At 45.1% G+C, this 13,884-nt stretch overlaps 1 protein-coding gene across 3 annotated transcripts in view; it reads left to right on the top strand.

The window, feature by feature from the left end:
- The first annotated feature begins 1,203 nt into the window (after window positions 1–1,203).
- LOC138799112 (WD repeat-containing protein 5-like) overlaps window positions 1,204–13,884 on the top strand; it is a 34,787-nt gene continuing 22,106 nt past the window's right edge. Inside the window, exons 1-8 of one of the 3 annotated variants that reach the window (XM_069979904.1) lie at window positions 1,204–1,278; window positions 2,511–2,616; window positions 5,553–5,656; window positions 8,097–8,233; window positions 9,875–10,007; window positions 11,123–11,241; window positions 11,997–12,080; window positions 13,091–13,177. In XM_069979904.1, coding sequence (XP_069836005.1) covers window positions 2,518–2,616; window positions 5,553–5,656; window positions 8,097–8,233; window positions 9,875–10,007; window positions 11,123–11,241; window positions 11,997–12,080; window positions 13,091–13,177 — 763 coding nt within the window. In that variant the 5' untranslated portion in view covers window positions 1,204–1,278; window positions 2,511–2,517. Of the gene's footprint in view, window positions 1,279–1,308; window positions 1,359–1,857; window positions 1,927–2,510; window positions 2,617–5,552; window positions 5,657–8,096; window positions 8,234–9,874; window positions 10,008–11,122; window positions 11,242–11,996; window positions 12,081–13,090; window positions 13,178–13,884 lie in introns of those variants that run through there. The other 2 variants (XM_069979903.1, XM_069979905.1) reach the window with 2 other exon arrangements.

Below are 13,884 nucleotides of genomic sequence, written 5' to 3'. Positions count from 1 at the left end.
ACAGGTAATGTATAGCGCACCAGACTTCCGGGTACACGGGTGGGGGTGGTGGGACACAGGGAAGGGGGCCATTCACAGACATAACATACATTACAAAGTTGTATAACTTTGTAATGTGTGTTATTCTGTGAATAATTTTTTTAGCGCCGGACAACCCCTTTAATTGCAAACCGCACCTGAACTGAAGACAACAGTAGGGGGTCGTGTTTTTGTAGTGCTGGATAACCCCTTTATAGAGGTTCAAATCAACTGGTAGCAGAGTTATACAGATTTGTAATTTACTTCTATTTAAAATCTCCAGCCTTCCAGTACTTATCAGCTGCTGTATGTCTTGCAGGAAGTGGTGATTTCTTTCCAGTCTGACACAGTGCTCTCTGCTGCCACCTCTGTCCATGTCAGGAACTGTCCAGAGCAGTAACAAATCCCCATAGGAAACATCTCCTGCTCTGGACAGATCCTGACATGGACAGAGATGGCAGCAAAGAGCACTGTGTCAGACTGGAAAGAATAGACCACTTCCTGCAGGACATACAGCAGCTGATAAGTACTGGAAGACTAGATATTTTTAAATTTTAAAGTAATTGTTGAATCTACAATTTTCTGACACCAGTTGGTAATATTTTCAATGTCCCCTTTAACTAACTAACTTAAATCATAGAATACAGTCAGGCCGGTCATATTCTCCTGGCATCCATCAGACACCGGATAGAGACGTGTGATCTGACGGTACACACAACACGTCTCCTCTGCTCCAGAGTCCAGTGGTGATGTCTATACACAGCTTCATCTGACGCTTGGTGATGTAAGGCTTGCATGCAGCTGCTCAGCCATAGAAGCCCATGATATAAAAGCCCCTTGCGTTGTGCTGATACCGGGTGAGGTTTGGTATCAGTAGTGTTGGTGACTTTCAAGCACCATACTCCTCAGCACTCAGTGACCCCACTATGTAACATTACTTAATGGGTAATAAGGGGTTAATGCAGCCCCCCTTCTCTATGACTCCTGATGTACATACAGCACTGGGCCCTGAGCACAGGACAGCCGAGCAGCTCCAGCCATTGCTGGACACTCCGGACAGGCGTAATAAAGCTTTATTGTACACAATGATAATGTACACTGAGGAGGGCGCCCGCAACCAGCTGAGCGTACATAACCGCTGAACAAAGCAGCCGAACAAAATGGCGGACGCGAGACTTCCGGTGTTCAGCCAGTCGCCTAGCAGCAGTAGCGGCCACTTCCGGGTCACGACGCTGTTTATCTTCCGGGGCGCGGGAAAAGGTAACTATGTGGCAGATTTTGAAATTTGTGATGTGTTATAGCGGCTCCTGCTGCTGCATCTGCTCCGGACCCTCAGCTCTGTAATAATGTAGTGCACTGTATACAGCTATACATACAAAGAGGGCCTATCTATCTATCTATCTATCTATCTCCTATTATCTATCTATCTCCTATCTATCTCCTATCTATCTATCTATCTATCTATCTATCTATCTATCTATCTATCTATCTATCTATCTCCTATTATCTATCTATTCTATCTATCTATCTATCTATCTCCTATCTATTTATCTATCTATCTATCTATCTATCTATCTATCTATCTTCTATCTATCTATCTATCTATCTCCTATCTATCTATCTCCTATCTATCTATCTATCTATCTATCTATCTCCTATTATCTATCTATTCTATCTATCTATCTATCTATCTATCTATCTATCTATCTCCTATCTATTTATCTATCTATCTCCTATCTATCTCCTATCTATCTATCTATCTATCTATCTATCTATCTATCTATCTATCTATCTATCTATCTATCTATCTATCTAATCTATTACCTATTCTATCCCCAGTGCTCCAAATCACCTTATTAGCCCAGGGATTTAGCTACAAGCTTCACAGACACAGCCCTGAGGATGAAGGTGAGAAACTTACCTTCATCCTCAGCACCCTTTGTGCTATAAGGACATATCAGCAGGTTAGTTTTGGCTAACCTGCTGATGCTTTCCCTTTTAAAAAAAAAAGCTCAGTGAATTAAAAAAAATTAAAGTTTAAAATACCAAAGAAATTTTGTATTCACACAGGCAACAGTAGTAAAAGAATAAAGAAAATATCCCCTCCCGTTATGGCAAAAAAATGTAAACAAAAAACACTGATCTATTAAAATCCAACAGGGGTATATACAGGGGTATTCCATGAGTAACTGAGCTAATACTCAGCCAATCAGTGGTTGAGGTTAGACACCACTGCGGCCGCTCTGATCTCAGCCCCAGAAGAATGCTGATCAGCTGAATTGTGGCTCCGCGAGAATGGCTGCAGGCTTTGGAGGACAGGCTGCAGTGTGGGCCTCTTGTAATTGGGGTCCTGACTCCTGCACCCCCATCCCCCCACCCGTCCTTATCCTGTTGTCTTTGTGTTTTTCGGTAATAGAATTCCCCTTATTCTCCATCGCATTGTATGTACTTGAGGTCAACTACAATTCCTAACACTTGCATTCTTCTCATAGGACTGCAATGGCGGCTCTTGAGCTCCGAAAAATTCGCAAGAAACTTAGACAGATTGAAACCTTAGAGCATCTTCCCCGGGAGCTGGCTCCCAGTGAGATTACAAAGGTACATAACATACCATCATAAGGTACTGCAGCCTTAGGATATGTTCACACTACGTGAAGAGACCGTCCGGGTCACAGAACGGCCGATTTGCATGGATCATCCCGGCCGATACTGCAGTACCGGCCATATGATTTTTTGGCCACAGAGTTCTGATATGGGCGCATCAGCGCACGCCCGCATCAGAGCCTCCCACAGCACACAATGAAGCAAGCGGTCGGAGCCGCTCACTTCATTGTGTGAACTGACAGGTCTTTCTGCGGCCGCAGGAAACTGACATGTCAGTTATTTGCGGCCCCGTACAGGATCCCGGCCAGAGCGTATACGATGTGTATAGGCTCCGGCCGGGATCCCATAGAAGATAGGCTATGTTACACACCGCACAAAGTACGGCCGTTGTTGCCGATAGCAACAATGGCTGTACTTTTATGTAGTGTGAACATAGCCTTAAGTTGTATGGTAATACTGGCTGTACTGTTGCTACTTGGTGTTTACACTGTTATGTTTTCTGCCTTCCAGTTCAGTATAAACATAAAAGAAACTATATTCACCTCCCCTGATCCCCTGCCACCTCTTCTCTTGCATCTTCCAATCCCCGTTGCTGTTCTCTTTTTTCTGTCTATGATGACAGCAGCTGAGATTGGAAGACTTCAGGCCAGCAATAGTGGGGGATCAGGGAAGGTGAGTACACCTTCTTTTATGTTCATATATATACAGGTACTCCAGTGGATGATGAATGCACATCACCAAGTGATGATGTTCTACAATTAGTACTCATCCTATCTAGTAATCACGGAGATCCCCCATATTATACATATCTACAAAAATTGGATCAACACCCGTATAAAAATCAAACATCTTTATTTTAGACAATAAACATACAATAAAATAACCAAGAGGCAATTCCAAACATGAAAAAAGTTCCAGACCAAGTGATTAGGGAAACAAGATTTTTTTTTTCTTTAAAGTAAGGCTATGTGCTGTAAACAATATTCAGAGAAAAAAGTGCAAATAGTGCAAACTGATTGCTATTACAGCTGTATGTGTACCGGACCACAGTATACTAAGGCATGTCTTGCTCTACACGCACATAGTGTTCAGTCAACTGCGTCTCATCAACACAGTCTGTAAACAGCACTATCTATGAGGTTCTTAGTGCCTAAGGTCCGCACTATGCTCAAATGTAAATATAATCACACATATTGCACAAGCCATATAAATAATCATTGCATCTTACCCATAAAGTCACCGGTCTGGTCAGTTCCCCAACACACGTTTTGCGATCGTAAAGCGACCTTTTTGCTTCCTCAGGGGGCGTTGCCTATTCAGTCATGTGGGCTCTCTTTTATGTCCTGATCTAATGATGTCATAGCTACTTCCGGATTAAACGGCGCATGCGTGAATAGCTCCCGGAAATCACACCGCTCCTCCCTAAGCGTCCAGTCACACTCCGATGCCCACAACCAAAATGGCTGCCGACAGGTCTGGAACTTTTTTCATGTTTGGAATTGCCTCTTGGTTATTTTATTGTATGTTTATTGTCTAAAATAAAGATGTTTGATTTTTATACGGGTGTTGATCCAATTTTTATAGATATGTATTTTATGTTCATAGTAGACTGAAAAGCAGATAACATAAAATATAATTGACCATAAAATATACCCCCCCCCCCCATTTACAGGATAGGGGATAAATGTATGATCAATGGGAATCCAACTTTTGGGACCCCCAGCGATCATGAGAATGAGGTTTCTTCTAATTTACCTGTCTGAATGGAACATGTGTGCTCTGCAGCTCCATTTACTGTCTGTGAAACCAGCACTTCTGAACCCATCTCTGCAGTGACAGCCTGTCCAGCCAATCACTGACTGAGACTGAACAGCACCACGGCCAGTGATTGGCTGAGCGGGCTGTCACTGCAACAATGGGTTCAGAAGTGTCTTTGGCTGCGGTGAGACAGGGCAGGAGGACGTCGGGGGAGCGTGGACAGGTAATCATTGTCTTTGTTATTTTCTGTATACCAAAGTACCGTTTTAGCAAGGGCTGCATGGACATCGCAACAATGTCCATGCAGCGCTTGCCACACGATCATGGAGTTGTCTAATCTGGACCTTAGGACCCTCTATGAGCTCTAATGGAGAGTGACTCTGCTCAGGCACCCCTGTTCTGAACTACTAAAGCCATTGCTGTTTTACCTGGACATCTATTCATCTGAAAGGGTAGCATGTAATACTGCTGCAGTGGACATACCTGACTCACCAGGGATTTGGATTTGGATCAGGATGAGAGAGAGAGTTGCATTTTCAATAGGACTGATGTGCCAACCCCTTTAAAGGAGAATTCCGACAGATTATAAAATCCTGCAGACAGCAGGGGCAGGGGGGAAATTGATTATAAGTAACTAAGTTACCTCTCCCTGTGCCCGTGGTGAACAGCAGGACCAGCCCCGGGACACCCGCCGGAAGGAATTTTTTCTGAGTTGTAATGATTCACGACTTGGGGAAGAAGGCCTGTCCCAGCTGATGGACTGGCCGCTCAGCCAATCAGTGACTGGAGCAGCATCCCACCTAAATCACTGACTGGCTGAGCGGCCAGTCCATCAGCATCGGAGATGCCAGAGCCTGTCAGGGGTCCCGCGGCCGGTCCCGACACTCACGGTGGGCAACGAAAGAGGAAAGTACTTGTAATCAATTTCCCCCCTGCCATCTGCCTGATTTTATAATCCACCAGACTTCTCCTTTAAGGAATCATGTTATGTCTATATTTGCATCATAATGTATGAACATTGCAGCAGAAATTGAGAAAGACAGGAACATAGAAGGAGACCCTCTAAGTGGGGGACTGCACTCTATGATGTCTATATGTCCTAAGGGCAAAGGCAGGAATTATATAACAATGCATATACAACAATGATCGGCTCGTCCCCCTCTTGAACTTAGGTTGCACAGAAACATGAGCTGCGGAGACTTGTAGAGGAATTGATATCTCAGACTGTGGAAGAAGAGCCGGAGGAGGAACATGTGGAGACTAGTGGAGACTGCAGGTGTGTCCTGTTACTGTCTACACTATATGCCTGCTTCTGGGGTTGTACCCATACAGTGTCATTAGGGACAGCGGTCACCTCAAGAGATGCTGACAGCTTTGGGTCCTTTGGGAATCTAAAGTCTGACTGTCTAATGAGTGGACAAGGTTGGCAATAGGCAGTAGACTTTCCAAGTGGTGGCTGTAAGCAGAATTGTACTACCTAAAGGGGTTATCCAGCGAAAATATTTTTCTTTCAAATCAATTGATATTAGAAAGTTATATAGAGTTGTAATTTACGTCTATTAAAAAATCTCAAGTCTTCCAATACTTATTAGCTGCTGTATGTCCTGCTGTATTTATTTTCAGTCTGACACAGTGCTCTCTGCTGTCATCTCTGGCCGAGACAGGAACTCTGGACAGTTCCTGTCTCAGCCAAAGATGTCAGCAAAGGTTGGTAACAATTACTTATCACTGTCTGTCAGCAAACTGAGCATATTACATGGGGGACCCAAAAAGACTAGTGGAGCAGTCCGACACAGTGCTCTACTGTCAGGTCATGATGGGAGTTGTGGTGGTGGGGGGGCGCTGTGCCGCTGAAGGTCTGGGTCCGGGGGGGGGGGGGAATAAGGCAGGGGGGGGTTCCGCTGAAGGTCCGGGTCGGGGGAGATGGGGTGTCATTGAAGGTCCGGGGGGGGGAGTGGGGGTGGTGCGATGATCGGGTGGCGTGCCGGCTGCAGGGCAGAGAGCTGTGCTGAGAGGTTCTCAACCATTCCGGAATCCTCATCCATTCCGGATGCCCGTGATTCAGTGATTCAGGCGCTCCCATAGACTTCTATGGGGGCGTCCGGGCCGGAATTCCGGACAAAAATAGGACAATAGGAAAAATCCGGAAGAGTGTCCGTGACCAATTAAAGTCTATGGGTCCGGATGGTTTTTCCGGACATGTGAAGGGGCCATCCCATTGGGCATGTATCAGCTTGGAATATGCCAACATTACTACTTTTCGGTATGCAGGAAAGTGTTTAACCCCCTCCCGCACAGTAAATTAACATCGCTGCAGCCTATGCCTGATTCTGCAGCTACATTAATTTACGCTGCACCTGTGTCATCCGCGGCAGGTCCCGGCTATCAGTGATAGCCGGGGACCCGACACAACTCTCAGCATCAGAGCTGCACTCCAGTGCTGAGAGTTAATCCTATAGATACTGTGGTCAGCACGACTGCAGCATCTATAGGGCTCCTGGCAGAATTCTGCCTCTACAGAGGGAGAATTCTCTGTCCGCTGTTCATTGGGGCTCTGCGAAGTGATCTCGGAGCCCCGATGGTAGCCATGAGGCTTCCGGTTTCCTGGCTAAGGAGGCCGGCGGGGGGAGGGAGGGAAGGCAGGGCACACGCTGGGCACGCAGCTGGGCGCTCTGCGCCCTCCCCTCTCTCCCCTGCCACTGTCAGGATATTGTGACAGCGGCAGGGGACAAAGGAAAGGGGGCAGACATAGGGACATCATCTTATGGGATCATTATGATCCCAAAAGCTGATGTCCAAAAACGACCTGGGCATTGAGGAATCAAAGATACCAGGTCGTGAAAGGGTTAAAGGGATTATCCAGCAAAAATCTTTTTCTTTCAAATCAACAGGTTTCAGAAAGTTATATAGAGTTGTAATTTACTTCTATTTAAAAATATCTAGTCTTCCAGTACTTATCAGCTGCTGTATGTCCTGCAGGAAGTGGTGTATTCTTTCCAGTCTGACACAGTGCTCTCTGCTGCCACCTCTGTCCATGTCAGGAACTGTCCAGAGCAGGAGAGGTTTTCTATGGGGATTTGCTGCTGCTCTGGACAGTTCCTGACATGGACAGAGGTGGCAGCAGAGAGCACTGTGTCAGACTGGAAAGAATACACCACTTCCTGCAGGACATACAGCAGCTGATAAGTACTGGAAGGCTGGAGATTTTTTCCCCGCTGGAGTTCCCCTTGAATAATAATAATAATATTAATAATAATGCTTTATTTGTATAGTGCACACAGATTCCGCAGCACTTCACTTATCTGTATGTTTTTTGGGTGTGGGAGGAAACCGGAGTACTCGGAGGAAACCCACGCAAACACAGAGAAAACATACAAACTCTTTGCAGATGTTGCCCTTGGTGGGATTTGAACACTGCAAGGCTACACTGCTAACCACTGAGCCACCATGCTGCCCTATAGAGTAATACATATAGAGTGTTGTTTTGTGCTGGTGTTATACTGGTATCTGGAATGATCCCCAACATATACTTCAGATAGATGTGACTAGAGCCTTAGCTTGTTAGCTGAAGGGGCAGGATGCTCGGGGAGATCACTGGAAATCCATTCCTTTTGATTAGTGGCCCCCTATGATCCACATCCACACATGCCGTCCACACGTCTCATGCAGCTCTCCTTGCACTCTGCTCTTTTACTGATCTTCTCTTGTTCTTGTAGAGCGGCTTCGATCTCCCAGCCAGACCCCGACATCCAGCCGAGCCTTCAACCTGCAGCGGCTTCTAAGCGGAAGAAGCACAAAGCCACCTCTCAAGCCCGAACAGATGAGACGGCGCGCTCCTTAGGACGTCTGACAGGTTTGTTTAATATTCATTTAAAGATCTCACGCATGTGAAAAAAAAATAATAAAAAAAATCCCCAGAATATAAATCCTTCATTCGTCGTCTCCTTTCAAGCCCTTAAAATTCTCGCCGGCTTCAGCTGTATCTGTATGTGGGAAAGCTGGGTGCTTCTCCCATTACCCATATACTCCAGCAGGATGGGAGACGTGCCGTCACAGAGCCGGAGAGATTTGTCACTCAGCCGTGTGAGATCTGTAATGGCTTATTGATTGTCATCTGCTCTCTGTTATCAGTCGTTTTAGGCCGACTGTAGTGTCCTTCACAGGGATGACTAATGGAACGGCCAGCAGCCTCCCCTCCCCCATAATCACTAGTTTATGTCACACGTCTCCAGCGCTGAGACGTTACATCATAGGTGATTGATATCGGCCGCTCCGTTCAGAACGCCGCTGTATTTTATATTTATTGGAATGCCTTTAAATAATATACAGTGTCCTCTATGTAAATTATATGGCCGTAGTGGCTTTCCAGATAAAGAGGTTGTGCAGCGCCTGTCCTTACCTGTAGGCCAGGGGTAGGGAACCTTGGCTCTCCAGCTGTTGCAAAACAGCTAAAGCTTTGGCTGTCCAGGCATGATGGGAGTTGTAGTTTTGCAACAGCTAGAGATCCAAGGTTCCCCACCCCTGCTGTCGGGGACTTTGTCCCATCCTTCTGCCCTGTGTCCCTTATGGCTTGGCCTGGTTCTGCAACTATACAGTCCAAGTCAACCTGCAGGGATGGGGAACCTTTGGCTGTCCAGGCATGATGGAAAATGTGGTTCTGCTACACTTAAGGGACTGAAGGTTCCCTATCCGTGTGCTACAGAATCTATGGAGCTGTGTTTGGTAAACAGTGAATGGGACGTGGAGAACTGACTAGTAGGGTTGCTATCATCACTTCATCCAGACCCCATCCAGACAAGCGTGCATGTGTTCCCTTTGTTCTCAAGGAGAATAAGCATCTGCCAGATACCTCTGATACCTGCTTATCTTTCTTTAGAACAAAAGTATTGCCCAATCCTTGTATCCTCTACCACCCCAAAGACATAAAAGTGTCACACATACCTGCCAAAATTAGATGGTTGTAAAAAGTGTTCTCTTATATAATCCTTTAGTGCGCCACCTGCGTCCCTCCAGCTGTGTCAGAACTACAATGCCCATCATGCTGCAGGTTGCTCACTAATGCTGTAGTGGATTTGATAAAGTGTTATACTGAATTCAAACTCTCTATCCTGAGAAGTGAATATCATATACATCCAATAATCCAGAATATTTGATAATCTGCCACCCCAAGGTCTCTGGGTTAAAGGGGATATATATATATATATATATATATATATATGCTGTATATATATATATATATATATATATATTATTTTTTATTTTTTTATTTGATTTGTTAGGAAATGCAAAACATGCAAATATATAACAATTCAATATAATAGTAATTTTGCTAATTTATCCATTTTTAATTCAGCCATGTGTAACTCTTCCTTTTTTTCTCCTTCTCTTCCCATATTTTCCTCCATCCTTCATATTTCTTCCTGACATGCCTTCTGCCTTATCCGCTCTGACACTTCGCTTCTGGTTTTAACCCAAATCTTCATGAATTTATCAGATTGCCCATCCGCCTCACCGCACCCAGATCCATATCCCCTGCAAAACTCACAGTTCCTTGTTCACAGCTTGGAGGGACACAGCGATCTGGTGACGTCTGTTCTCATCCACGACACATACATAATCTCCGGGAGGTGAGACACGCAGATCATCAGCCTTAAAGGGGTACTCCAGCTAACATCTTTTTCTTTCAAAATTATTGGTTTCAGAAAGTTATATAGGTTTGTAATTCACTTCTATTTAAAAATCTCCAGTCTTCCAGTACTTATCAACTGCTGTATGTCCTACAGGAAGTGGTGTATTCTTTCCAGTCTGACATAGTTCTTTCTGCTGCCACCTCTGTCCATGTCAGGAACTGTCCAGAGCAAATCCTCATAGAAAACCTCTCCTACACTCCAGACTGGAAAAATACCACTTCCTGCAGGACATGCTGATAAGTACTGGAAGACTTGAGATTTTTTTAATAGAAGTAAACTACAAATCTTTGGCACTTTCTGGTATCAGTTGATTCGAAAAGAAACCCCTTTAACTAGATGCACACATATGCAGGGACGTAACTCAGCTCAGCTTAAAGTCTCACTGTCATTTACAATTTTTTTTGCAGAAATCAATAGTACAGGCGATATTAAGAAACTTTGTAGTTGGGTTTATTAGCTGAAAAATGCATTTTTATCATGAAAAAGCAGCTTGAAGCTCTCTCCCCCTGTCTTCATTGTTCTCTATGGAGAGGGGAGGGGTTGAGGGAGATGAGGCACCAAAACAGGACAACAGAGATTTAATTTACAGCTACATCACCGGCTATCTCCTCTGACGTCAGCACTGACCTCTCTGACCTCTGAATAGTGGCTTTCACACAGCTCCCACTGTGTAATCCTTTGTTCTCTGCTGGCAACTAATCTCCCTCCTCCCCCCTCCATAGATTACACAGGGCTAGACTGATGTAAAAGAGTTGAGATTTCCTGATAATGAGCAGTGAATGAGAGAGAGGAGAGGGGGGGGGGCCTGGGGAAAGTATTTTTGAATGCAGATAATGGCATATTTGCCTAATAAACCCAATTACAAAGTTTCTAAAAATCGCCTGGACTATTGATTTCTGCAAAAAAACAAACAAAAAAACCCGACAGTGACACTTTAAGAGATAGAGGCAAGATTCTTGACTTCCCCTAGGTCAGCCTGTCTGTCTGTTACCGCTTATCTTCTGCCCCTTGCCTCCATTTTTCGTTTTGCTTCTTTCCTTGCCCTCCAACAGTTGGGACACCTCGGTACGTGTCTGGGATATACGCTCCCGGTCAGAGGTCAGGACGTTATGTGGTCACACGGGAGGAATCACATGCCTGGTCATGGTCCACCTGGATGGAACCAAGCTACGTAAGTGACGTCTAGATAAGCCAATTTGCGTTTCCTGGTGACATGTTCTCAGACGTATCAAAAGTCATTGATCACCCTGCAATCTGGAGATACAGCTAGGGGGAGTGCATGTCGGCACGCTTCTCTACCTGGCTGGTAATCCAGTCCGACTTGTCCACTTTATTAGAGTCTAGGTTGGATGTCCCTGACGGCCAGGAAGAATAGCGCACTCCCCCGGCTGTTTCTCAGGATTAGAGTGATCAGTAACTTTTCACATGTCTGATGACATTATCTAGGGCAGGATGGGGAACCTTCGGCCCTCCAGCTGTTGCAAAACTACAATTCCCATCATGCCTGGACAGCCAAAGCTAAAGCTTTGGCTGTTCAGGCATGATGGGAATTGTAGTTTTGCAACAGCTGGGGGGCCCGAAGGTTCCCCATCCCTGATCTAGGGTAATCTTCCAACAGCGCTTGGTTGGGCCCACCATCACTCAGGATGCACACCACAGGGCCAACAATCCCAAAAGTTGTCTCTCTGTAGACTTCAGAAATGGAAGTTCCTGCATCCATAGGTGTAAAACATCATCCGTTCCCATCTGATCACCACGAACAGGGTCTTTGTAGTCCTCACCACATGTCAGACGTTACTGAAAATGACCGATTGAACGATTATTCGACCGATAATCGCTTCGTGTAATACCACCCTAAGGCTCTAAATGTGACGGGAACAAGTGTCAGAGGCCGAAGAAGTACTGATGATTTTCTGTCACTTTCAGATTCCGATCTTCTGCCTCCAGGAGAACATGTCGTCTGCAGTGGATCGTCTGACAGCAGCATCAAAGTGTGGAGTCTCACCTCAGGTAAGGGGTCTGACAAAGTTATAATAGAATAATGCAGCAAGGCACGCATGGACACCGCCGCTCCATTCATTCCCTAAAAGCCCTATTAAAGAATGAATAGAGTGGCAGTGCACATGGAAGGGACACAGATCCCCATGGTTAAGAGCCCCTATATAACCCCTATAAAGGGGAACTATAAGCATCTAACCTGCTCATATTTCTCTAATACACAGGAGACACTGAGGAGGAGGGTATGTCTCTTTCTTTCCTTCTCTGTGGCGCCTGGTGCAGTTAGTCGTGTGCTCCACAGTCCAGTGAGACCATTAGGAGCTCTGGGGTGCACCGGAACAGTGCCGAGGATGAAGGTAAGAGACATAACCTTTTCCTTGGCAGCTCCTGTGCAATAGGGACATATCAGCAGGTTAGAGTCGTCGTCGCCGATAGTTCCCCTTTAAGACTATACAAAAACAAGTGGTAAATACTTTCTCGCTAAAAGGTTCTTCACCGTTATACAGGTGTAGACGTATGAGAAAGGATGCAGCTATTGCAGCATTTCATGGCTACTGTGTCCAGTACTGCAGTATTCCGTTTAATAGGCCTAAGGCTGGGTTCACACTACGTTTTTGCAATCTGTTTTTTTGCAAAAAACTGATGAAAAAAAACGGAAGCAACTGTGTGCATCCGTTTTGATCCGTTTTTTCCATTGACTTCCATTATAAAAAAAAAAATGGATCTGTTTAGATCCGTTTTTTAATAATGGAAGTCAATGGAAAAATGGATCAAAACGGATGCACACAGTTGCTTCCGTTTTTTTTCATCAGTTTTTCATCTGTTTTTTGCAAAAAACAGATTGCAAAAACGTAGTGTGAACCCAGCCTAAGCTGCAGCACCAGACAAAGCCCCTGGATACGTATGGCACTGTGCCTGGAAGGTAATAGTGGACAACCCCTTACCTTCATGTGCCTGTTGTATTGTACAGCAGATGACGTGAGCAGACTGGGGTCTATAATTGTTTCTTTCTTGTCTCCCAGGTCAGCCTCTCATCAGTATATACACATTCTCTGCAGTGTCCGCCATCACACATATACCGGATACAAAGCTGCTGATCTCTGGGTCAGGTGAGTCTCAGGGTATATAGATTATCAATTACGGTGCGTTTATACACACAGATTTATCTGGCAGATTTTCGAAGCCAAAGCCAGGAATTGATTTGAGAAGAGGAGAAATCTCAGTCTTTTTTTTGACCTGTTCCCTGTTTATAGTCTATTCCTGGCTTTGGCTTCTCTCTGTGTAAGCGCACCCTAAATCACAAATATCTTGTCCTAGTTTAGTCTCAGGTGCACCAGGGCTCTGTACAGTATAAATGATTAGTATAAGATCCTTTCACTCAGTACTCAGACGTCAGACTCTGATCCCTGTTCTTGGGATCAGTGCGGGTATGGATGGCCGTTCCATTGAAGTGAGTAGAGGTGAGTTGTAATACCATACACAACCTGAGGACAGGGGTGGCGCTGTTTTTGTAAAAAGGTAGCTGTGTTTTTCTGGTCCTGGATAACCCCTTTAAGAGGTCATCTGAAAAATAAAAGTTTTCTCCTACTGTCAGATTTGTAGGAAAGTTGGGTGACAACCTCTATAGAAACCGCCGAATAGAGGTTCGTCAGCAGAGGACGCCTCAAGGACGTTAGTGCTTTTCTTGTATTTCGAGGTTCTGCGCTGTGTAAGCTTCATTCTGGGGAATTGTTCTTATAAGAATGGACTAGAATGAGGGAGGCTTCCAGGCGCTTTATTTAGAAACCGCCACTTGCTTATTTCTACCTGCTCTGCA

Source organism: Dendropsophus ebraccatus, chromosome 8 (assembly GCF_027789765.1).
Source record: "Dendropsophus ebraccatus isolate aDenEbr1 chromosome 8, aDenEbr1.pat, whole genome shotgun sequence".
Classification (NCBI taxonomy): Eukaryota; Metazoa; Chordata; class Amphibia; order Anura; family Hylidae; genus Dendropsophus; species Dendropsophus ebraccatus.
The sequence above is the reverse complement of the archived record's forward strand: the minus strand, read 5'-3'. Positions and strand labels throughout refer to the sequence as shown.